Below are 26,286 nucleotides of genomic sequence, written 5' to 3' on the forward strand. Positions count from 1 at the left end.
CGATATTTCATCCTTCATTTATTATGTCTCACGTCAACATACTTTTAAAAATAGGGTAGGATTTAGTAATGTTAATATGATATTTTTTATAAAAATGAATTTATAATGTGAACAAAGAGAATTTGCACTAGGAGAATGCTAGGAATTTTTCCAAAAAGTTAATTATATGGAGGAAAAAGTGGGAACATGGAAGCCATCAATATCGACCAAATTCGTTTCCTTTGACACCAATTTAGGATTTCATGAAAAATGGGAAAGTTAAAGAGAGCAATATAAATTAAAATCTATTGCCGCCATTAATGGTGGTGTCATTGACCTTAAAGTAACTGTATTTTGGATTGTGGTGCCCATGGGGAGCCTACTTTTTGACCATTTCCATGGAAGTCCCATATGGTTTCAATAATATTGGTTGAACCCTTAATAGTTAGGGTTTGGTGCACAAGCAAGGGTTAATATGGTTGGTTTGACAATAATTTTAGTTTTATATTTTGATTTTTATAAAATAGCATCTTCTATTTTTACTAATTTATTTGGTTTGTAACCTAATTTCTAAAAACAATTCTAAAATTCAAATTCTATATATAGTGTGTTAAAATCATTTGATTTTTAGAATGGTAAGGATCGCATAAGACAAATCAATTAATATTTGATGATAATCTTTTTCATGATTTGAGATCATTAAAAAATTACATTTTATTATTATTTTTATAAATCACTTTCAAACATGTCACTGTTACTGTTAATTTTATGTTTTCTATAATCTTATTGTTTCAGCTCTTTATGCATCATTTTTCACAATATTTAAAAATACTACCAAATTTTTAGCTATATCTAAAAATTAAAATAAAGTGTTATAAAAAATAGTCGATATTTTAAATTTGTTTTCAACGGTTGAATTACAACAAATTATGAAAAAACAATGATGTTGTATTTTGTCCAAAGAAAAAAATAAAAAAATCACAAACTACTCTTGACCTAGTTATAATTACATCCATAAACTTTTAATTTAATTATTTAACCCTTGTAATTTGTTAATTATTGCAATAAGTCCTTATAGTTTAGTAAAATTTTACTTTTATACTTGTCTTTCAGTAACATATATATATATATATATATTTTACCGAAGTGACATAAATTGAATAAAAGTGTAAAAATAAAATATAAAATTTCCAATTAAGACCATGAACTGTTAAAATTATTTTAGAGTGAATCATCTAGTTTAGTATTAATAATTAAAACTTAAATAAATACCCAACCAATTCTTCAGCAATCGAATTAATTTAGTTTATTAATTAACATCACCTAAAAAAAAGCGTATCCGACGGCCATAGAAGTCAAAGTCTAGATATTTAATACCATAAAATTGGAGAGGAGAATTTAATCAAAGTAGTTCGTTTTGACTATGAAGAACATATTTATTTTCTTTTTGGAAAATTAAATCCTTATAGAATTCCAATATTTTATTTTCTTAATTTATTTAATTATTTAATTAATTTCTTTTTCCCGTTCCCTTTGTAAACCATCTATAAATAATCCCCCATTATTCTTGAATCCTCAAAGGACTCAGAAGCAACATTTGAGTCACAACAAATAGCAAAGCTAATTAAGCTCTGTCAAAGTCTCCCATTAACATTCATTTGTGCTCTTTTTAAGCTTTGCTAAAATGAATTATTCTACATTTGGCTTCATCTTAGTCCTTCTTCTTGCTCTCTCTTTCCAAACAACACTAGGTATGCTTATATAAACTCTATCCTCTATCTATATATATATATATATATTTCTTGTAGTATCGTATATTTTTAGAAGGTTAAATTATACGAATTAAGTATTTTAGAAGTTTGTAGTAGGTTTTAATCATATCTCTAAAGCTTCAAAATTTTCATTTTTATCATTGAATTTTGAAGTTTGTTACAAAAAATGTCCTTGAAATTTGAAATGGTTAAAAACAAAAACCGTCCTCATTATTAAAATAAAAGATGAAACTGGACGTGATGTGTAAAATTAGATTGAAGATAAATGTGATATTATTTACAACAATATAAAAGATCAATCAAATCATCGTTGTTATAATTAGTTATTTTTATATATATTTAAAAGGTAATGATCAAGTGGAGCTTAATCTCCATGTTCCATTACCTTTACATAGTAAAAGTTAAATAAAAAAATTTATTTTAAAAAATAGACTAATGACCATCTTTCATTAGTTGCCGTAGAGATGGATGTAGTCACTATTGCACCCAAATTTTTTTCTATATTTAAAATCATATATATATATATATGTTAGTTTATTATATTAATTTTAAATTTTATTAATATTTTTTTTAAAAAAAAAACTCCCCTAAAATATGTTAAATAAAGTTTAAAGACAAACGATAAAACTTTTCCTACTTTATTGGGATGGCATGTGCAGGGGAATCAAGAACAAGAGACAGCAACACGATAAAGTGCGAGGATTTGGAGAAAAGCAAGTGTGCATTTGCAGTATCATGGTTGGGAAAAAGATGTGTGCTTGAAAAGTCAGTGAAACGTAGCGGAGAAGAAGCATTCACATGTCGGACGTCGGAGATCGAGGCCGACCGATTACAGAATATCGTCGAAACAGAGGAGTGTGTCGAAGGTTGTGGCCTTGACAGGAACACCCTCGGCATCTCCTCCGACTCCCTTCTAGACACTTGCTTCACTCGCAACCTCTGTTCCTCTCGTTGTTACAACCATTGTGCCAATGTTGTCGACCTCTTCTTTAACTTGGCCGCCGGTGAAGGTGACTTTCTAAGTGTTTTGAACATAAAAAAATGCTTCAACATATTCCTATAATTAATAGTAGTTTAACCTCAATGTTTTTTTTTTTTTTTTTTTTTTTTTTTTTTTTTAATTTGGTAGGTGTTTTTCTTCCAAAGTTGTGTGAAGTTCAAGGAGGAAATGTGAGAAGAGGAATGTCGGAGATTAAAAGCTCGGGGATTGTTGCACCAGGACCAATTCAACCGGTCTCTTTGTCAATTGCACCGGCAGTTGCACCAGGGCCGATTCAGCCGATCTCTTTATCAGTTGCTCCAGCAGTAGCTCCGACAATGAATGGTGTTTGATCATCTTTACATGAAGGGAAAAGAAAAAGAAAGACTATGATATTAGATAGTTTATATATAGAAAACATAAGTTTCAATATTATATAGTTTTAGATTGTGTGATAGAGTTGCTTAAAAAAAAAGATTGTGTGATAGGGTGTGGATGCATGGAAGAAGGCTAAAGAGCTTGTGTGTATATGCCTTTTGGTCGGCGGCCTTTCCATTTCTTATACTATTGTAATGGGATTTAGATATACTACGAAATAAAAATAATAGTGTTTATATTGTTGGTGAGAAATGTTGGATTCAATTATTTAAGTCTATTTGTTATAGAGTAGAAAAATAATAATTTAATGTTTGTGACATGATAAATTTTAATTAAACAATTAGGTAGACTACAAAAAGATAGATGCAATCTACTTGTACTTAAATATTTGAAGTGTCACAATTTTATTTTATTTTTTAACAAAAAAATGTTGCAAATTTTAATATAGGATCAATTTTTGTTAATTTACAAAAAGAAAAAAAATCACAAAACAAATGAAGCTTTTCGAAAAGATAAGTTTAATCAAGGCATAAATTAGCCTTGGAATAATTTTACTAAAATTTATAAATTTCAAAAAAGAAAAGAAAAAACACTAATGTCATTTTCTCTAAAATTTTAGTAATTTCATATCATACATACATGTCTTATAATTTATTAAACACATAAGATAAATTTTTTTTAAAACAATATTGAAGAGAGCGAAAACTTATTACAAATTTAGATTGTGATGCTTATATAAATTGAGGTGTAATTTGATGAAATTGAAAGTTTATTACGAAAATTGATACAATAATATACAACGGTAACATAACAAGTTTACGAGTTGAAATTTAATACTTTCCCTTTACTTTTCAAATAGTAATGTTTGATTGTAGGGTTGATTTTGAAAAAAACTCCCAAATCACTTTATACTTCTCTCTTGGGAGGCTGATGTTTTGCACAACAATCACTTATGGAAAAAAACCATTATTCATGGTTGGACTTTTAAGTAATTTGATATCATTAAATTGATTATATGAAAATCAATGTATAAGGAGTAAAATCAAATACTAAAAATTCATTTGAATTTGATTAGATAAAAAAATTATTTTTGAAAAAAAGTTATTTTTATTTAAACTCTTTTAATAAAAACAGTTCAAAATAAATTTTAAAAGTGTTTGAAAAATTATTTTGAATAGAATCAAGTACTTCATTATTTTCAAAATTAAACACTGGAGCAATCAAAGACAAATACACCTTAACATAATTTTTTTATTATTTATCTATTACAAAGTTACTTATTATTAGATTATTTCTACTAAAATTATTATCAAACATGCTTTTATGCTATTTTGGGTGGTTCATGTAATTTTTTTAATTTTTTTAAGTTTTTTTTTATATATATATACTTTCAAAAGTTTACGGGAACAACTTTTTATTTTATTGTTTTTTACAAAAAAAAGTTATGTTTTTTATTATTTAATATTTTTTGGACAAGGGTAGCAAACAATCGATAATACAAGCACACTATGCTAGTTGAATTATGTTGATTTTAGTATTTTTTATTATTTAATTACTACCACTCTTTATGTTTTATTAATTTATATTGAACTCTTGGTTAAATATATAAAAGAAATTTCTAAAAAATTTAGCTGATATTTTAAATTCGTTTTTTAAAAATTAGATCATATAAAAATTTTGTTTTGTTTTTTTTTTCTTCTGTCTAAAATATTGAGATAAAAAAATAAAACCGAAAAAGATAGAACAGTTGAGGGGAAAAGGAAATGACATTTCTTTAAATTTCACGTGTTTAGTTTAAAAAAACATTAGGGTTGTTTATCGGTGAAGTTGTATTGGCGCTTAGATCTTGTTTCTCTCGTTGTTACGACCATTGTGCCAATGTTGTCGACCTCTTCTTCAACCCGACTGCTGGTAAAAGTGACTTTTTAAGTGTTTGAATGAAAAAAATTAGGCTTAACATATTCCTATGATTAATAGTAACTTAACATCAAGTGTTTTTTATTTGGTAGGTGCTTTTCTTCTAAAGTTGTATGAAGTTCAAGGAGGAAATGTCATAAGAGGAATTTTCGGAGATTAGAAACTCGAGGATTGTTGCACCGGAACCAATTCAACTGGTCTCTTTGTCGATCACACCGATATAGTTGCACTAGGTTCAAGTAGTCAATTTGTCGATTGCTGCAGCACTAGCTCCAACAATGGATGGAGCTTGATCACCTTTACGTGGAGGGAAAAAGGACTATAATATTAGATAGTTTAATATAGAAAGTATAAATTTCAATATTATATAGTTTTAGAATGTGTGATAGGGTTGCTTCAAAAAAAAAAAATAAAAAAAAAAAACATTATGTGACGGACTGTAGATGCATAGAAGAAGGCTAAAGAGACTTGTCCATAAGAAAGCTAAGCCCATCTTTTGTTAGTTGACCTCTATCTACAAGAATTGGGGACGTGTTAATAAAGTGAACCATCATTCTACAAAAAAATATCACCATAAAAGAATGAATCTCGACGGAATAATCCAAAAGAAATAGACATGAAAGACCAAAATATGGTGAGCTCCACAAGGCTTTATTATATTCTAAGCCCAAATGGATGGAGAGCACTAATGAATGAGATCATCAAAACATGCATTAATCTTATAATATCACCATCCTTAGTACATGATATAATATGGTTGTTTAGACCTTTTTAGGATCATCCCTACGTGAATCAATGAGTGATATAATAGGGTTGTTTAGACTGTTCAGGGGTCATCCCTGTGTTGATCAAAGAAGTGTTAAAAGTAGGGTTGTTTATACCTTTTCGGAGTCACCCCTATGTTAATCAAGAACTGGTATGATAGGGTTGGTTTAGACTTTTTCAGAGTCATCCCTATGTTGATCAAGAACTGATATAATAGGGCTGTTTAGACTTTTTGGGGTCATCCCTATGTATGTCAAGGTGGCGGTCACGTATCGAGGTATTTCTTCCAAAAAAAAAAAAAGAAAAGAAAAGAAAAGCAAAAAGAAAATCGTATGCGAAAGTTACTCCCTAGGTTTAGACCTTTGCAAAGTATGCAGCAGTCGACAAAGAAAAAAGTTATTCCCTTGAATACAGTATGTAGCTTTAATTCCTAAAAGAAAAACAATAGGGTAAATTGGTAAAAGAAAATTGTAAAAGAATAAAGGGGGAGGGGGAATAGAAAAAAAAATTAAGAACTTACTTTTCTTTCTTTCTCAAAGCAGCACCCCCCTCCCCCAATTTTTCTCTCCATCCCTCAAGTTCTCCCTCGCCCACACTCTCCTCATCGGCAACCATCAACTCACCAACCTGATGCTCATGCCACCTGTATGTCAACCACCCAACCATGGCTAAGTGACCTTCGACCGTGTCCAATCGCTCCTTTGTCCATCCTCAAGAAAACTAAGACGTAGTCGTCGTCCCTCTTAGTCTCTCCCTCTGCTCTTCTCTCCTGCTTCTCGTGTTTCTCTTTGAGCCACCGCACGCTACCACACTAATTCACCTTCCTTCAACCATGTCCAAATAATTGGATTTGGGACCGTGTCTAGATGCTCCTTGTCCATGCTCTCTTTCGACGTCAAGATCAAGACCGATCCTTCAACCGTTCCATCTTCACCCTCCTTCGACGTCAAGATAAGACTTTCCAAGCCATCTTTCACTAGTCCACACCGTGTCCATCCTTCGACCCATTAAATAAATCCATCGTTATCTTCGTTGGATCCTTCAACCGTCCAAGATTAAGTCCATCCAGCCTCGATTTCCTCGTTCATCTTCCTCTTCTATCCCTATAAAAAAAAATAAAATTCAGAGAAAATCAAATTAACCGAGTAAAGACTATTTTGTGGCAAGTGTTGGGATTTGTTCCATAAATCTCGTGTCTTATAGTTTATAGAACAACTTTGTACGAAATTTGCGATGTATAAATTATATGATATTTCTGTCACGTTTTGATCTGCACATTTAGATGTTTTATTTTCCTTTCACAAACAATAAATTTAAAAATCTCTTGGTTGCTTTACGTAACTTTATACGCATGCATGTAACTGATATACAAGTGGATCAATGTCTTAGTGAAACCAAACATAGTCTGTATATATAGATATAGGAGGGAAACTTATCCTGGTAACACTACGACGCATACAAATCATGTGATTTGTCAACAGATGGTCGATCCTGATCATTCGTGTAGTGAGCTATATGAGCGGGGTGCGTCCTTACAAAGAGTTTTGTATAGACCTGACCTCGAAGTGTTAATGTCTTGTCATATAACTCCGTTTCATGAGTCGAACTTCATTACTAGGATGACCATAGGTACAATGCCTCAATCCTGGGAAGGGTGGGAATCCTGCCATTGAGGGGCGTTTTTTGATTTGCATTAGTGCGAGTGGCCAAAGCACCGCTCAAATTCCATTTTGGGGATTTTCATCTGATTTGGGAGTTGGGAACTTAGCTTCACAAGATGGAGTTCACTCCTTCCCCAAAGTAGGGGTAAGTAGATAGATTGATTTCTTAAGGGTTGATCCCAGAGCTTAAAACGATGTGGTGCCACATACCTTCTCATGGCCCGAGAGGTATTCACACATAGTAGGACTATGTTGTATTGTTCATTAGAGGGATCAGTGGTACTTAAGGAGGAAGATGTAACTACAGGGACAAAATGGTAAATTGGCCTACTGTAATTACGAGCATCTGTGAAGGGTCATTGTACTGATGATTGGTTATATCTAATGGACTTAAAAATATACCTATGACAAGAAGAGTTCAACTATCGGTCTTTAGTGGAATGCCTGACAGTTAACGGATGGTGGACATCGTGACTAAAGAATTTAGTCAACTATTCATGTACTGTTGGAGCTTCGAGCCATAGGTCCATAAGGTCCCCTTGGTAGCTTGGATACAAGTTGAGAGTCAGTTTGAAATGTTCGAATTGACAAGAGTGAGTCCGATTATATATGATATAATTGAACGAGTTAATTAAATATGATATAATTAACTTTATGTATGAGATACATTAATTTTGAGAAAATTGGATATAAATATGATTTATATCTAGTAGAGTAAAATATTATAATTAATATATGATATTAATTTATATGTTATGAATATGATGAGATCATATTCATTATATGGTTATAAAGAAAATGAGACGGCGTGTCTTCTGTTCTAATAACGAATGAGTGTATTGAAAGATCACTTAAATAGCTGACGGTGTGTTAAGCATGAGATGCATAGACATTGTGTTAAAGAGAGTGTCATCGCTTAGAAAATCAGTTCCTATACAATAGTGCCTGCACGATCGCTTACATATACGATATTGCTAAGCGATCACTTACTGATTACACCTTTGCGCGCTATTAATTAAATGATCGTTTACCTTTTCCTAAGTGATTGTTAAGCTCTCGATATTTACTAAACGATCGTATAGATGATCGCTTAGTTTTTTCTATACGATCCTTTAGACGATCGCTTATTTTTTCCTTCACGGTCGTATACTTCACCTAAACAATCAAGCATCTTGTCTATGCAATAGACGACCTCATCTCTCACTTGCTTGATCGTTGTGGGTCTCTCTTCCTCTTTCCCTCGACCAAATCCGAACAAAAATCACACTTTGGATTCTCACTCCAAGAATACTAAGGTTTCTGAGTGATGGTGTCATCTCCGTTTCCTTTTGTTCGAGTGGTGATTGTTCGAGGTAGACGGTTGAGTTTTAGACTTGTCGTGAAGAAGAAATCTTCATCTGGTATGATCTCTTTATCTCTTTAGCATTATGAATGCATATTAGTATGTTTGAATGTATATGTGGTAATTCTATCATAATGAATTAGAAAGATTTGCATCCGCTCGTAGGAACTCTAAGAGTTCCTTCAATTGGTATCAGAGCACTCAGTTTCTGATATTCCAATTCATTGCTGCAAAAGAATTGCATTTATATTCACGGTGGGTGCAGCATGTCTACTCTCTGTTTTAATTATTAATTTGTTTGTTGATGTGTGGATTAATGGAAATTTCTGGGATGTAACCTCGGTTTGTTGAATTCTCTAGTTAATTGTTAAGGCCCCTGCATTTTTTGGGTACAATTAATTGCTTTCGAGTCTGTAAATTCAAAGTTACTTTGGGTCTTAAGTCATTCGTGATGAAGTTCAGAGCAAGGGTTGCTATTCTTCGTGGAAGAAGACGATCAAGTGTCTGTCGAGTGGTGTAGACGATCGCTGATATCGGATGTTCGACTGTCGTTTAACGCGCGCGTGCACTAGATGATCGTATAGCTCAGCAAGCCTCATCGCTTAGTTACTGACTATACGATCGCGGAGTAATTGCATGGTAAATCATATACCTTTCGCGTGCTAAGCGATTGTCTAGACGATCAGGCTTCACGACCTCATTGTTGTTAATGCGATCGTTTAGCTTTCATACTATCGTCTAGTGCGCGGTACACGATCGTTTACCTAGCGGCGTTTACTACAAAATGGGAGCTTCACCCGATGGTTCAAGACCCGGTTCGCTTGTGAACCGGTTTGCTCAGTTGAATTATGTAAATAGATTGTTTTCTCATTCTAGTTTTATTTTGGTTCATCCCGGTTCATTAATCCATAGTTTTATACATGTGATGTATATATTTTTTTTGTCATATGGTATGCACATATAGATAAATCCTACCTTAGGTCACGCATATTCTCTTTATTATAAGTGTTATGATTTAGTGAAGCATGATTTAATTTACATAAGTGCATGCTCATGCATCATATAATATAAGAGTTATATTTATGTATACTTTATTTATTTAACATTATATTTATAAGCGTTATAAATACTTCGTTATGTGGCATGAGTATTTTAGTTGTTTATTTTATAAATGGTTATAAAATGAAATTAGAACTAATAATTAGTAAAAGATTAATATGTAGCAAATCTATCTATTATAGACCTTTTGTCTAAGAAGGGTTCTGTCTAGGCTAGGATATTTAAGATGACGGCAACAGAACACCCCTACTTGGGAACTTACCTGGAAAGGTAATTTAGATAGATTTAATGCATGCGTGCAAATTAAGGCCAGTCCGTTAAAGAGTTTAATGTGACTACTTGAATTTTTTTTTTTTTTTTTTATAAATTTCAAAGACAAAAGTTGTTTTTGAGCAAACTTAATAAATGACTTAGATCATTATCAGTAGCTGGATAGTCTATGTTAATAAACCCCTAGGTAGAACATTCAGTTTGAGATACTTGGGGCATTTAATGCTTCATTTTCACCTCTCGCGTTTCTCCCTCATAGTCTACACCGTGAGATCTACCCTCAGCCTCGAAGCACCTTTGGCGTGTCCTCCTAATGGATGGTGTTTGGGTAGGTCAATATTAAGGTAGATGGAGAGAGTGTTCATAATAAGTGGGAGCAGGAAGTGCGATAACATATCTCTCGGTCTCCCTCGTTGGATTGAATAAAGTTTCTACGCACCGCCTCATAGCACCCTGGGTATGTCCACCTATAGGATAGTTGTTTTGCATGTTTCTTTATTTGATCTCTTGTAAGAGCATATGGTTACTTAGTCTCTTGTCCTAATCTATTTTTTCCCTACGGTGGGCGCATTAGGGCGGGACTCTGGGGCCGAAAACGAGGGGTTACACTTATGCAGAATTGTTAAGGGTTAACTATTCTGGACCGAACAAATGATGGCTATTAGGTTTAATTCCAAGAGTTGGTTCTTCCTAATGGATGAGAATGTCTCATCCCAGTGAAAGGACATCTGATCACCCTAGGTGATGTTTGTCCTGTCTCGCTAGGGCATCATTACAAAATAGAAGTCTTTTCACTTAGGATACTTGGAATCTGTTTTGCTAAAACTAATTGGTTAAAAAAATGTGGTTTTTGCAAAGTCTTATAAAAGGTTATTCATTTTTTTCAGCAATAGTTTTTAATAGCTTCAGCCACTATCAATTTACTTAGCGCCGAAAAACTGAATGGCCAAAACTATTCAAGTTGGAAACATATGCTCATGACGATACTCATCATCGAGGATATGAAGTTTGTTCTTATTAGGAATGTCCTCCTATTCCACCTCAGGACGCTATTCAAAATGTTCTGGCTGTATACGAGCGTTGGACACGAGCAAACGAGAAGGCTCGAGCCTATATTCTGGCCAGTCTTAGTGACGTGTTGGCCAAGAAACATGAGTCCTGATCTCAACTCATGAGATCATCGAGTCCTTGCGGGGAATGTTCGGACAACCGTCTGAACAACTCAAGCATGAGGCTTTGAAACACATCTTCAGCTCCAAAATAGAGGAAGGCACCTCTGTTCGTGAACACGTGCTGAATATGATGGTCCAGTTTAACGTGGCGGAGATGAATGGATCTAAAATCGATGAGGGAAGTCAAGTTAGCATCATCCTGCATTCATTACCGGAGAGCTTCCTCTACTTTGTTAGCAATACGATTCTTAACAAAGTGGACTACTCCTTCACCACTCTCTTCAACGAGTTACAGACTTATCAATCCTTGCTGAAAAGTAAGGAGAAAAAGGGAGGTGAGGCAAATATTGTCTCGTCCTCTAAAAGGTTCTATCGAGGTTCGACCTCAATAACAAAGTCTGCACTTTCAACTTCTAACTCTGGAAAGGGGAAGAGAAAGAAAGGTGGTAAAGGGAAAAGGAATGCGCCTGCTAACCTACCACCTGTCGCCCAGAAGAAGCGTCCACCGCCGATTGAAAAAGGAAAATGTTTCCACTGTAACCAGAATGGACACTGGAAGAGGAATTGTCCTCGTTATCTGGAGGAAAAAAAGGCAGCCAAGGCTAAGGCTAAGGTAGACAAAGGTAAATATGATTTACTTGTATTAGAAACTTGTTTAGTGGAGAATGATGATTCTGCTTGGATAGTAGATTCGAGTGCAACTAATCATGTATGTTCTTCTTTTTAGGGGATTAGATCTTGACGACAGTTGGAGGCTGGTGAGATGACGTTGCGAGTAGGCACCGGGCACGTCGTCTCAGTTGTGGCAGTGGGAAGCATCCCGTTAACTTTACAGAACAGGTTTCTTATATTAAAAGATGTCTTTGTAGTTCTTGAACTAAAAAGGAACCTCATTTCTGTAAAGTGTTTGTTACAATACATTTACACTCTTTCTTTTAAATTGAATAAAGTGTTTATTCATAAGGATGGTGTTGAAATTTGTACAGCTAAACTGGAAAATAACTTGTATGTGCTAAGACCTTTAGCCTTAAGTTCCCTCCATAACATAGAGATGTTTAAATCTTTCGTAACTCAATCTAAACACCAACGAGTTTCTCCAAAAGAAAATGCCCAACTTTGGCACCTTCGATTAGAGCATATCAATCTCAATAGGATTGAGAGATTGGTGAAGAATGGCCTTCTAAGAAAGTTAGAGGAAAATTATTTACCGATGTACGAATCTTGCCTTGAAGGTAAGATGACTAAAAGACCTTTTACTGGAAAAGGTTATCAAGCCAAAGAGCCTCTAAAATTAGTACATTCTGATCTTTGTGATCCTTGAATGTGCGAGCTCAAGGAGGCTATGAGTACTTTATCAGTTTTACTGAGGATTACTCGAGATATGGGTATGTCTATCTGATGCAACGAAAGTTTGAATCTTTTGAAAAGTTCAAACTATTTAAGGCCGAAGTTGAGAATGCTTTGGATAGACGAATAAAAATACTTCGATCAGATCGAGGTAGAGAGTTTTTGGATTCTGAGTTCCGGGACTATTTATTAGAACAGGAAATTGTTTTCCAACTCTCGGCACAGGGTATACCTCAGTAAAATTATGTAGCAGAGGGGAGAAACAAAACCTTATTGAACATGGTTCGTTCGATGATGAGTTACGCTTTCTTACTGGACTCGTTTTGGGGTTTCGCAGTGGAGACTGTGGTATACATTCTCAACTGTGTTCCTTCTAAGAGCGTTGCAAGAACAGATATGGAGTTGTGGAATGGGCGTAAAGCTAGTTTACGTCACTTCCGCATATAGGGTTGCCCAGCACATGTGCTTGAGGCAAATCCCAAAAAGTTAGAATCACGATCGAGGTTATGCCACTTTGTAGGCTACCCCGAAGGTACACGAGGAGATTACTTTTATGAACCGTCCGAAAACAAGGTATTTGTTTCCACGAACGTTACTTTCCTGGAGGAGGATCATATCAAGGAGCACAATCCACGTAGTAAAGTCATGTTAAGTGAGCTTTCCAAAGAAACTACTGAAACTTCAACAAGAGTTGTTGAAGGACCTGCTTCATCAACCATGTTGATGATAGTTCATCTGATAGGTCGGTTCCACCTCAAGAGTTGAGGGAACCTCGACACAGTGGAAGGGTTACGAACTTGATTGATCACTATCTGGGTTTTATGGAAATCCTAGTTATGGTGACAAATGGTGACGTTGAGGATCCGTTATCCTATAAAAAGGCAATGGAGGATGTTGACTGGGATGAATGGGTCAAAGCTATTATTGATAATTTAGGGAACGACTTTGTTTTATTTTATTTATTAAAAACGGATGAGTTTGAACATGAAATCACGTGTTAGACATAACTGATGCGTTTGCTCCCATGCGTCTGAGGTCATGCGTCGGAATGATGATGCGTTAATCTTAGCATGGAATGACCATGCGTTAATCTAAACCAAATAGTTCGTTTTGACAATTTTTTAGTTCAATAATATAATGCAGATAAGAATATTTGAACTTTTAATACTGATAACTAAGAGTACATTTTTATGTTAGTCAACTTTGATTCACATTTTGTCTTGAACATCATATTTATTTTGTTTTTGCAAAATTAAATTATCATTCTCACCATGATAGAAATGTAACCTCTGAAAATAGAACTTTTTTTAAAAAAACTTTGGGTTGTTTTCAAATATAGAAAAATGTACCAAAATATTTACAAAATATAGTAAATTCCAAAACCTATTATTGATACACTTATAGAAATTTATCCGTGTCTATTGGACTGATAAATTTTGAAATTTGGTTATATTTTGTAAATATTTTCAGCAATTTTACCATTTGAAATAATTTCCCTAAAATTTTCTTTTTCTTCGGTTATGGTCCCCTATGCAAGCATCTATAACAACTTTTTCTTTTCTGAATAATTTTTAAAAATATCTTATTTTTTCCAATATAAAAGTCCCTTTGCTTTGTAAATATCTATAAAACTCCCCTTGAAGTTCCAGAGGGCTCAGAAATAGCATTTGGCTCACAAGAACTCCATATAACAAAGCTTGAAAAAGCTTAAAAGTTTTTGTGCCCTTTAACCTCCATTGATGTTGTTTCCTAGCTTTGCCAAAATGAATAATTCTAAATTTTGTATTAGCAAGCTTGCAATTGCGGCTCTTTTCATGGCTCTCTCCCTCCAAGCAACAATAGGTACACTTATATAAACTCTACCTTAAACTATATATGTTGTATAACCTTTTTTAGTCTACATTTTTGTATATAAGTTGTTCTTCTTTGATTGCTATCAACTCAAGAACAAAATTTGTGAGCATGGGTGGAGTAAAATTTTTCTTTCAAAGAGAATCGATAAATCATTTGCTTAAAAAGTTACTTTCAAGTATATGTCTATTGGCTCGTAAACAAATATCTAATAAATTCTTAAATTTTAAAAATATAGATCACGTTTCAATTTTATCTCTCTAACAAATCACCAACACACTTTCACAAATTAAAAAAAAAAAAGAACCAATCTATCTATTATAGAATTGAATTTTACGTCAAATATGATTCTAAACATTCAAATTTGCATCTTATAATTATAGGTCTTTGATTTTTGTCAGTACAATTGTGAGGTGGAGGATTAAACTTTCATCCTCTTGGGATGGAAGTCATGTACCAATACTACTAGGTCAAACTTGCTTTGGTGATGTAACTACTTATTCATCCGTTACTTCGTAGTTCTATATCCTTAGAAGTATATAATTTAGGTTATCATATATCGTGACTTAATCTAGTATTAAAATGCCATTTTGGTTCCCTAGTTTGAAGTTTTTTCAATTTTAGTTTATCTACTCTCAAAGAATCTTAAATTTATTTCCCACTACTAATTTGTTGTTGATTAAAAAAATTATTATTTATTAACATTTTTACTATAAATTTTGAAAACATAATTACATATTGTAATTTGAGGGGACTAAATTTAAGATTTATTAAAAATACAATACTAAAACTGCGGAATTGAAAGTACAAAAACTAAAATTGAACAAGTTTCGAAGTTTGGGGATCAAAATACTAGTTTAACAAAAACTAAACATCATGGTGCATTCCAAATTACCCTTTGGCTTTTGTGCATATCTCATCCAACTGTTCAATCCTAATTTGTCACATGACAAATTCTTCTGATATATTTTTCAATTAAATTTTGTTTTTTTATTAGAGCATAGGATGTAATTAAGTATTGCTCGTATATATGTAAAAGAAAAAACGTGTTGCTTGTACAATAATCAAAATCACATTTAAGTATGAGTGACTATTTGGATTGACTAAAAAAAGAAAATGTCTTTTAGAAAAGTCATTTTTACTTCAACATTTAAAAAAAAAAAAAAAACAGTTCAAAAAACACTTTAAGAATATTTTAAAAGGTATTTTGAGCGATTACCAAGTTAAAAAAAAACGCAAGATTAAAATGTAAATTTTGGAAAGCCAAAACACAATTGAAAAAACAACGATGATGATGCAGGAGAATCAAGAAAAACGAAAAGCATGAAGAGGATAAAATGTGAGGCTCTAGAGAAAAGCAAGTATGCATTTGCAGTGTCATGGTCAGAAAAAAGATGTGTGCTTGAAAAGACAGTGAAACGCGGCGGAGGAGAAGCATTCACATGTCAGACATCAGAGATTATGGAAGTGAAGGAATTAAGGAACAGAGTGGAAACAGAGGAGTGTGTCCAAGGTTGTGGCCTCGACAGAAACACTCTCGGCATCTCCTCTGACTCCCTTCTCGATGCTCGCTTCACTCACACTCTCTGTTCCTCTCGTTGCTATGACCATTGCCCTAATGTCGTCCACCTCTTCTTCAACCTCGCCGCTGCTGAAGGTCATTACATTACCGCACCTTGTCTTATAACAATTTTGTTTTTTGCAATTATTTTTTTTTATTTAAATACTACTTTGCTCATTGTACCTTTAGTTTTAATTCATTTTAGTACTTGTTCTTTCAAAATACTCATTTTTCTTGCTTTATTTTCAAAACTTTTTATTTTTGTACACTTTCAACTTTGGAGCATTTTGGTCTTACTTTTAAAAAGTGAATATTTTGGTATCTCTATTTTCATTTTTAAGGAATCAAAATGGTCACTTTTTGAAACTTCAAAAACCAAAATGAACAAAAGTTGAAAGAAACTAACAAGAATGAACGTCTTGAAAATATAGAGACTAAAATGAACTAAAGTTGAAAGTGTAATAAGCAAAATGAACATTTTAAATATATAGATACCAAAATGAACAAAAAAAAAAAGTACGGTCACAAAGTTCTTTTTTTGTTTTCCTTTTGTTTTTTTGGTGTTGGAATGCCTTGAATCTTAATCAAAATTAGTTTAGGAGATTTGTTGGAATGCCTTGAATCCTACATCTAAGTAGAATTGGTATTTGATATATTTAATTATTTAAATTTTTTCTTTTTCCACTTAGAATTTAGAGAAGTGCACTATATAAACTCTCTAACCCTATATGCATTATTTGACATATTCTATATTTTTTATAATATTCTCTCTAATAATCTTGTCCTCCATCTGTCCCGTGGATGTAGCTAACATATTGTTAGTAAACTACGTAAATCAATGTGTCGATCTTCTCTATTTCTTTTTACATTTTTTGTATTCTTTAATTATCGATTTCGTAACATTGTTGAAATTGGCAGGTTTGTTTCTTCCGAAGCTTTGTAAGGCTCAAGGAGGAAATGTGAAAGGAGAAATGTCGGAGATTAGAAGTTCTGGGATGGTTGCATCGGGATCGATTCAGTCGGCTTCTTTTTCGATTGCTCCTGTAGTCGCACAAGGGCCGGTTCAGTTTAGCTCTCTGTCATTTGCTCCGGCACTCACTCCCATTGCAAATGATCATCTTTACTAAAAAAAATTATAATTAGAGAAGAAGGCTAAAGAGCTTTGTGTGTGTATGGCTTTCTTGGTTGTTTGTTGATGGTCTCTCAGGCTTACTTTTTCATTTTCTTTTCCCTTTTTTTTAGTTTGGTCTCTTGTAATAAAATTTAGATATATTGTGAAATAATCTCATTCAATAAGTATATGATTTTTTATTTTTATTTTTTGAAAATTAAATTGAACTATTTAGGTCATGTTTGGTAAACATTTCGTTTTTTGTTTTTCTTTCCTTTTCTTAATCATTTTTTTTTTAATTTTGGTTTGATTTTTTAAACCATTAGTAAAAAGTAGATAACAAAGAAAAAAAGTTGGAGGTAGAAGTGGTTTTTATAAGCTTAATTTTCAAAAATAAAAAATAAAAAAGACGAAATGGTTATCAAACGGGACCTTAGTAATTTTGCATAACATCAATGATACTTATTGAATGAATACATCTTCAACATAGACATATTTGTACTAACTCAACAAAATTACCTTAGTTTTCTAATGGTTAAATTACTAGTTTAGTCACTTCCATTTTGTGTATACTAAAACCTTAAAATTTTAAAAATATGTAATAGGTCTTTGAACATTTTATTCAATGTCTAATAGGTTCGTTAAATTTTAAAATTTCAAATAGATACCCGAGCTTTCAATTCCGTGTTTTATTTGGTCTCAAACATATTTAATAGTTTCTTAAAATTGACGAATCTATTAAATATAAAGTTAAATTTTGTGTCTAGCAAGATATTAAACTTTTGATTTTGTAAAAATATATTTGCTTATTTTAAAAATGTGTTGAATAGGGTGATAATTCATTTTAGACATAAAATTAAAACAAAACAACTACACAAATAAAAAGTTTAGAGACTTATTAGATATTTTTTTTATAATTTAATGAATAATGATCTATTACATACAAATTTGAAAATCCAATTCGTTACCTTTTGAAGTTTAAAAACTATAATGATAATTTAACGTTTCTAAGTTCAAACCCAATAAAAAAGCCAAAAACCGAAAGGAAAATTAAATGAATGTATCATTTAATAGATTAAAATTTAAATCTTATTTTGGTTTATGAACTTTGAATAATATTCTATTTTGATCTCTAAACTTTTAAAAATATATGTTTTAGTCCCTAAACTTTGAATATTATTTTATTTTGGTCCCTAAACTTTAAAAAAATGTTCATTTAGTTTCTAAATTTTTAAAAAGTGTCTAAACAGTATAGGGTCTGGTTTTACTTTGGTCCCTGATCTATTAAAACTTTGTTAACTCTTTACCAAAATGGCGAGATGACTAGTATTTTTGAATGTCTAAGCTACCAAATAAGTTAGCTACGCTAACAAATCTTGAGTTACACTTTTGAATAAGATGGCAAAAAGAGAGATTTTAGAAGACATTTTTAGTTCATAATTTTGGTTGTTCAGTATTTTGATGTATTGGTTGGTGACATCTTATTTCACCTTCATCTTGCTCAATACATCTAGAGCCTAGTCATCCAAAATTACAAGATTCATCGTATTTTTGTTAGTACGGACTAAAATAAATATTTTTTAAAAAGTTTAGGGACTAAAACAAATGTTTTTTAAATTTTAGGGACCAAAGTAGAACCAGATTTAAAGTTGAAGGACTAAAATTGAATTTAAATGAAAGATTAATAACTATTTTCAAATATAGAAAATTAATCAAAATATTTACAAATATAAACAAAACTTCACTATCTAACTATTAATGAATCAAAATATTTATAAATATAACAAAATTTTACTATCTATTTGACTATTTTTATAAATATTTACTATAATTTTATCATTGAAATTATCCTTTAATAAAGTTTGTTGGTACACTATCTCAGACTTGAAACTCTTAGACTAAGACTTGACTGGGCCTTGATTTATAAATCAGCCCAATTAGAATGAGAAGAAACCGACATGTAGTTTTTAGTTTATACCCATTCGCATAAACCTCGCCGTCTATCCGTTTGTTGAGAAACCTTCGTCGGGATTTCGCCGGAGCCGTCACCTTCCGATCCTGAAGATGGTAAGCCAAAGGCAAAGACTTGCTCGGAAAAAGTACAGAGAAGAACACCCAGAACTGTTCCCGAAAGCAGAGCCAACGCCACCAAAAGACCCTGACAAGAAGAAGAAGAAGAGTAAATTCAAGCGCAAAAAGGAAGAATCGATTTCAAACAGAGACGCAAATAAACCCTACAAAAAGGGTTTTAAGAAACACCCTCTTAGAGTGCCTGGGATGAAGCCTGGAGAAAGCTGCTTCATCTGCAAAGCTAAAGACCACATTGCTAAGCTTTGCCCTGAAAAGGCTCAATGGGAGAAGAACAAGGTTCGTCTTTCTGTTTTACCTTTCGTTCTTCTGTTGTTTCACTGTTCACTGAGTTTATGGAAATTTTGCTCAAAGAATAGGGTTCTCTTTTCAAAGCTACTACTGTAAGGAATGTGCTATCCTTGACAGTGGTTAGGATTGGATTCTGCTCTCCAATTTTAGGGAAACTTCTTAATATAGTTGGGCCCATGCTTAGGCTTCTTCTATCAACTATTGTCACTTTGAAATAGGTTGTTAGAGGTCTTGGGCTAGAGTGACATGGATTATATGGAAGAAGCTCTGTGATGATAATCTTTTTGGAAAGTGGAAGGATTGAAATTAAAGAATTTCTTTAGACAAATATGGGGATATGTGGGGATACTTTTTATGGCATGTTAATGGTTTTGAACAAAGATTTTTGAAACTTTCTATGCTAGGGTAGTACTAAAGACTCCGAGAGTAAATTAATCTCGCTCATCTCAATAATGAATGGAAGAAGGACATATATATATACTCTGTACAATACACGGAAATAACTAACTGTATGACTAACTATACAAGACATGGAAACAATCCATGACTTCAAGAACTCACCAGTGGGTCATGGCAGAAATCCATCAACAAAGCAAAACTTGTTCTTAACAGTGAGCCCAGTCACCGTAGCCTTACTCCATGATGTGTAATTAGTTTCAGTCAATAGGTACGAAACAAGAAACGACATTGGTGGAATCAGAATGATGAAGATAGTAGGATTGGCATACTGTTTGAGGATCGAAGAATTGGTAGATTGATTTGCAGTAGAAGAAGAAAAAACAGGATTAGGGTTTGTGAGAGAAGGCTCAACCATGAGAAGCAACACGCAAGAGATGAAGAACTGTCGGAGAGAAAAATAAAACTCAACTGATACCATATTAACGACTCAGAGAGTAAATTAATCTTGCCCATCTCATTAATGAATGGAACAAGGATATATACCCTTGAAATGACCAACTGTATGACTAACTATACAATACATGGAAATGAAAATATCACATTTTCATAGTTAGGGTGGACTTTGTTCGTTTATTCTTCCTTTGGTTCTTGCAATCTCCTATTTTCTTGAGTATGGTTGAACATCCAGTCCTTCCATCATGCCTCTTAATAGCATTTAAGGTTGTTTTTGGCTTTTGCATTCGAGGACATTAATAACAAAGTTTTTGTAATAGTGTCATGCTGAAGGGAGTCTTATGTCCATCTCTGTTATTTGGCATTCACAGATATGCTTGCTTTGCCGAAGACGAGGGCACAGCCTAAAAAATTGCCCGGACAAAAATGAAGGGACTCTGGATAAGAAGTTATGCTATAATTGTGGTGAAACAGGACATTCATTGGCTAATTGTCCACAACCCATTCAAGATGGTAAATTTTGTTACAATTCAAACTCATATTTATCAGTGCTTTGCATAATATGTAGAATATTTCCTTTTCGGTTTCCTTGTGGCATTCGATTTTCAATTTTTCCAAACCAAGTGACTTTCATATATTCCTATGAAATGCAGCGCTTTTGTGATACAGATGCTATGGAGCTCTTAAGGCTTTATTTATTTATTTTCTGAATTATATGTTTCGTTTTCCATCTTGGATCTATAGGGGGAACTAAATTCGCCAGTTGTTTTATTTGTAATGAAAGTGGACACTTGAGCAAGAACTGTCCAAAGAATACTCATGGTATCTACCCTAAGGTATTTGATTTAACCTTTACATATTTAACTTTCATGTGATGGTGATGGTCACACACCAGACTCTTGGCTTCACTGTAATAAATTCTAGGATTTCCCACAGTTAAGAATTTCCTTGTATGATATTCTGCAGGGTGGTGGTTGTAAAACTTGTGGGGAAGTCACACATTTAGCTAAGGATTGTCCAAACAAAGGCACCCAAGTGATTGATAGGGTTGGTGAATCTGGTTACAGATGTAAGTTTTCCTGCTTCTAGTTTCTTATTTCTATTTTTATTTATCAGTTTCCAACTTTGTTTCAAGCATTTCATTTTTTGTGTGTGCTGTTGTGACATGTTTTGTCGATACAAACAATCTAAAAATTATTCTATTTCAAAAAAAAATCCAAAAATTATAATTTTTTTTTTAAAAAGATGTCATAATCTCTTCATATATTAATTCTCTCTTTCTCATTGGGATATTATGTACATAAAAAAATAGAGCTTCGTTATCCGTGCAGACAGTTTTCTTGAAGATATTTAACTCATTAATTAAATGCATGTAAATTGGGCTAAGAAGTGTAGCGTATGTTTGGTTAGTCGATTTATTCATCTCAAGCTAGTTTTTCTAATCCCACGTGCTACTTAAACTTCTTTTATACAAGCTACAAAATATTAACTTTTAGGGGACGTTTGGGGCAAAGAGTTGGTTATTATAGTTCTAGGTTATTATAGTTGAGTTATAATAATTTGTGTTTGGGGTGTAGATTATTTTAGTTTGAGTTATAATAGTATGCGTTTGAGGTGTAAACTATTTTAGTTTAAGAAGAAAATCGTAAATGCTGTGGCAAATAATAAAAAAATGATGAATGTAAAATAGTAAAAACTATAACAAATAGTAAATACTAGCAAATGGGGTTTTGAAATAGTGTTGACGGTAGCTAATTGGGAAATACAAAATAGTATTGACTGTAGCAAGAGGTGGTTATTATAACCTTAGGATAGTTCTTGCCCCAAACATCTCCTTAGGAATTATGAACCTACAAATGAAATACAGAGTTACACAAGCCAAAGTTTCTGGAATTCATTCATTTGCACAAAGTAAGGGCATGTTAGGATTGACCTTGCAAGGACTTAAAAAGTGTCTTTAAGCACGAACAAATTTTTTTTAATCACATAAAAAGTCAATTCAAACAAGTCCTAAGATTATTGATAGTATTTGAACTCATATATTCACTATTTAGGCAAAAGCCAAGGGAGTTCAAGATCTACCCCTTCTCCTCAATGCTCAAAGAGCTCAAAAAAAAAAAAAAAAAAAAAAAGAAGAAAAAGAAAAAAGAAAAAACGTATATGCCAAAAGATAAAAGAAAACTAGCTTCCCTCATCTTGCCCTAAATAGCCGAACTCTAACTAACTGAATCCAGTATCTCTCTCCTATTCTTCCCTCACATATTGCATCATTTTCCTCCCCCTTCGCTCTCTCCTATTCTTCCGAGTGTACACTTCAGTAATTGGGAGGCTTTCACTTACAAAAGTTTGGGTTTCCGAAAAACGTGGTTTTCGATTAGAAGAACAAAGCCAAACTTAATATAACTGAGCTAACCATCCCCATTTTGACCGAGATACGTGGGTTGGACATAGAAATCGTGACCTTTGGTCCTTTAGGATATTATTCCACCCACTCAAGGTCAAGCCTGCTTGAAGGAGCATCAAATAACAAAATTGATATGATGATCTGTATTCCTTTTCTAGGAGTCTGCAGGTGTATGTTACTACCCTATTATTCGTCAAAGTAAATGATTATGAATCTTCCAAAGGCACTTCTAACTAGTCAAAATACTTCGAAGTTTTTCATTAGTACTTGTTTCCATATCAACCATCATAGGTTAGCTTAGTGGTAAATAAAGGGCGTTGAGTTTGATAAAGGGCTAAGAAGGATAGGTTTGGTAGCCACCTACCTAGGATTTTATATCCTATAAGTTTCAAGGAATCGGAATTTCATGGATTCTTGGGAAAGAAAAAGCTTGTGCTTTGGAAATAAGTATTCCACAGATGTTTGTATAAAAAAACGTTATAGGAGAAAAGTCATCCTTCAAAATTACTACTCCAATTTGTGGACTAAAAGGGTGGGAGATACTTGGGAATGAGGAACCAAGTCGTCTGGATTGACAAACTGCTGCTAAAATTATCTATTAGAATATTTGCAAAAGCATGAATGGAATATACTGATAATGAGTAAGTATTTATTTTCTGGTCCCAGCATCTGGATATGTGGAAATGCCGAGACGACCAGAGACGAAGCGCATCAGTGGTGATGATCTCGAGGATGACTTCATGAGTGATGAAGATCGTTTGCAGATCAAAGATGCAAAAATGGGAAAGAAAAAGGGTCCTAAAGTTGTGAGGTTCATGGATTGATTCATAGCTGTATGAGATAAATTGTTCTCGTGTTTGTTGTAAAAACCTTTTCTTTTGCACATAAGAGAAAACTGGGTAGTTTTGGAACCTCACCCATTATTTACAAGTGTTTCTTAATTATTATTTTCATCAAATTATGTCTCAAAAGGAGGCTCATTATTTGATGACTTTTTTTTTTGTTTTTTTTGAGGAAGGAATGAAAAATACAAATGGTAACTAACTTTTCCCCTTTAAATCTCTTGCTTACTTGAAGGAGTGAAAATACAATTGATAGTCACTATTAATATATTCATTGTAATTTTCTGTTCTTTAACAACTATATACATATATTTCAATTTTTTTAAAAAAATGTGTGTAGTTCTTCGTTTTTTTTATTTTTTATTTTTTATTTTTTTTTAAATTAAAAAAAGAAATTAACTCCTATTTCTCATACACGAAGGACTAAATATGTGTTTCAATCCTTAATATTTGGGCTAAATGTATCAATGTATATGCATTCAATTATTTTTTAAATTATGTCCTTACCGAAGACAACATACAAATATAAATCCATAATATTTATAAGTTTGACAATGGTTAGTAAAACAACATTATAATTGGTCGTTAATTCGAGAGCTGATGGTTGAAGGTTTAATTTTTCACTTTTTAGAATTAAATTTACATTTTAATAGATCAATTTTATACAATGAATAATTTCATTTTTGAAAAATTCCTATACGTCGAATCATATGAAACTTGCATGAAACAAAATCAATACAAAATCATAGACATTTATGTCTAAATTGATCTACTTTTGTATTGAGTGGTTTAAATGTTATATTATTAATATGAAAATAATGGTAAAATTAAAGAGGTAAGTGTTTATTTTGGGGAAAGGTAAAGAAAGAATGGTGCTGTGTTTTAGGAAGAAATGTGGATGAGGACATAATCACCATTGAAAACAATTGTGAACCTTAGTTTTAACCCTCAAATTACTCCTTTTTATTCTCATCTCTCTCCCCCTAAATAAGGATCTCTTCATCTCTCACATTTCTCCTCTTCTCTTTTCTTCCATTATTCTTCCCCTCCATTTTTCCCTACACCCATCTCTCTCCCCTTTCTTTCACATTCTTCATACACAAAAATGGTAATTTCATCTCTCTCTCTCAATCTCTCTAACATCTTTCATGGCTAAGTGTTCTTGTTTGCAATCTTCTTTTATTACCCTTTTCTCAGTTTCAACACATGTTTATTGCCGTCGTCATCATTATTATTAGGTTAAATTACAACATCTGTAGATATTGGAATTTGAAATAGTGTGTTGGTAACCAGGAATGATAATTACGACCGTCACATGACACTATTTCAAGTCTCAACTTCTGTTCAACATTCTAATGCATTTCTACTTCATTAATGAAAGAATAGATATTCTTTTAAACAAAGAACAAAGTTTAAGAGCATTATTAGCCTTATTATTATTGAATTAGAGGAATGATGAAAAGTGAGAATATGAAGATTTGTACCTCCGACCTTAAGTACATGTTAATGCTCAAAATTGTGTTTTCATAGGTAATCTTAAAATATGATTAGATTAAAAAAGATAAGAATGATATGGTTGTTTGTTATGAATTAGGCGAACTCTGCATCTGGAATGGCTGTGAGGGATGAATGCAAGCTGAAATTTTTGGAGTTAAAAACGAAGAGGAACTATCGATTCATTATATTCAAGATTGAGAATCAAGAAGTTGTTGTGGAGAAACTTGGAAGCCCTGAAGAGACTTATGAGGATTTCACTGCTGCTATTCCTGCTAATGAGTGTCGCTATGCTGTCTTTGATTTTGATTTCACTACTGATGAGAACTGCCAGAAAAGCAAGATTTTCTTCATTGCATGGTAACCTTCCAACTTTGCAATATATTCTTACCTTTCACATTTCGTAAGCATTTCAAAACTACCTTTAAAGTTGAAATCCGTCGGAGTGTTCGACAAAAATCGAGACTCGAATGCTAACACGCAGTTTGACGATTTAAGGAATTTATACTCGAACGGTAGTTTGAAACGTTTGTGTAAGGTCAAAAGTAATACAACAACTAGTTTATGATATAGATATAGATAACAATCCAAACGAAGATTATACAAAACACCATTTCTTGATTTCCTCTTGGGACATGTAAGGAGAGAATTTCAACATACTTTGGTAAAATTTCAAGTTCTCAATCAAATTTTGTTACATAAACTACACCTTAAAGTTGGAGACAAACACATGAACTGAGGTTGTCTGTGATGTCTCTGTTTTGAAGGTCACCTGACACATCCAAAGTGAGAAATAAAATGGTTTATGCAAGCTCCAAGGACAGATTCAAGAGGGAATTGGATGGAATTCAGGTGGAATTACAAGCCACGGATCCTAGCGAAATGAGCTTCGACATAATCAAAGCTCGAGCTTTTTAAGCTCGATTTTCCTCCCTCTCTCTCTTTTTCTCCATCTTCATTTTTGAGACTAAGCATAACTAATGTTGTGACATTACTCTTTCACTTTCTTTGCCCCCTTTTTTCTTCTTTTTTTACTTTTTCATCTTTTTCACAGCTTTGTTTATTTTTGCTTCATGGGGTTTCACTGATCTCTAAAGCTGTATTGATGATCTGTTGTAATTCTATATCTATATATAAAAAAGGGACTTCCT

The 26,286-nt window shown here is 32.9% G+C and overlaps 3 protein-coding genes across 3 annotated transcripts; all 3 read left to right on the forward strand.

Annotated features, from left to right (window-relative positions):
* Positions 1-1,550: 1,550 nt before the first annotated feature.
* On the forward strand, positions 1,551-3,360 carry LOC120089821. Its single transcript, XM_039047227.1, has 3 exons — positions 1,551-1,730; positions 2,411-2,761; positions 2,881-3,360. The coding sequence occupies exons 1-3, from the start codon at positions 1,664-1,666 to the stop codon at positions 3,081-3,083; spliced, it is 621 nt and encodes a 206-aa protein (XP_038903155.1). The 5' UTR covers positions 1,551-1,663; the 3' UTR covers positions 3,084-3,360.
* Positions 3,361-15,815: 12,455 nt separating this feature from the next.
* Positions 15,816-17,180, forward strand: LOC120076518. The gene is made up of 2 exons (XM_039030372.1): positions 15,816-16,149; positions 16,972-17,180. The coding sequence occupies exons 1-2, from the start codon at positions 15,816-15,818 to the stop codon at positions 17,178-17,180; spliced, it is 543 nt and encodes a 180-aa protein (XP_038886300.1).
* Positions 17,181-19,107: 1,927 nt separating this feature from the next.
* LOC120076526 lies at positions 19,108-26,206 on the forward strand. Its single transcript, XM_039030384.1, has 9 exons — positions 19,108-19,531; positions 20,767-20,908; positions 21,140-21,231; positions 21,362-21,464; positions 23,466-23,614; positions 23,814-23,835; positions 24,634-24,749; positions 25,236-25,495; positions 25,903-26,206. Exons 1-9 carry the CDS (start codon positions 19,229-19,231, stop codon positions 26,051-26,053), a joined length of 1,338 nt encoding a protein of 445 aa, XP_038886312.1. The 5' UTR covers positions 19,108-19,228; the 3' UTR covers positions 26,054-26,206.
* Positions 26,207-26,286: the final 80 nt, after the last annotated feature.

The sequence above is a fragment of the Benincasa hispida genome, chromosome 1, assembly GCF_009727055.1.
Source record: "Benincasa hispida cultivar B227 chromosome 1, ASM972705v1, whole genome shotgun sequence".
Classification (NCBI taxonomy): domain Eukaryota; kingdom Viridiplantae; phylum Streptophyta; class Magnoliopsida; order Cucurbitales; family Cucurbitaceae; genus Benincasa; species Benincasa hispida.

Coding starts and splice junctions, on each gene's coding strand:
- LOC120089821 (XM_039047227.1), top strand. CDS start 1,664: ATGAATTATTCTACATTTGGCTTCATCTTAGTCCTTCTTCTTGCTCTC. Junction 1,731..2,410: donor CTCTTTCCAAACAACACTAG/GTATGCTTATAT, acceptor TGGCATGTGCAG/GGGAATCAAGAACAAGAGAC. Junction 2,762..2,880: donor TAACTTGGCCGCCGGTGAAG/GTGACTTTCTAA, acceptor TTAATTTGGTAG/GTGTTTTTCTTCCAAAGTTG.
- LOC120076526 (XM_039030384.1), top strand. CDS start 19,229: ATGGTAAGCCAAAGGCAAAGACTTGCTCGGAAAAAGTACAGAGAAGAA. Junction 21,232..21,361: donor CTCATGGTATCTACCCTAAG/GTATTTGATTTA, acceptor GATATTCTGCAG/GGTGGTGGTTGTAAAACTTG. Junction 23,836..24,633: donor AGGAATGAAAAATACAAATG/GTAACTAACTTT, acceptor CCCCTAAATAAG/GATCTCTTCATCTCTCACAT.
- LOC120076518 (XM_039030372.1), top strand. CDS start 15,816: ATGAAGAGGATAAAATGTGAGGCTCTAGAGAAAAGCAAGTATGCATTT. Junction 16,150..16,971: donor CAACCTCGCCGCTGCTGAAG/GTCATTACATTA, acceptor TGAAATTGGCAG/GTTTGTTTCTTCCGAAGCTT.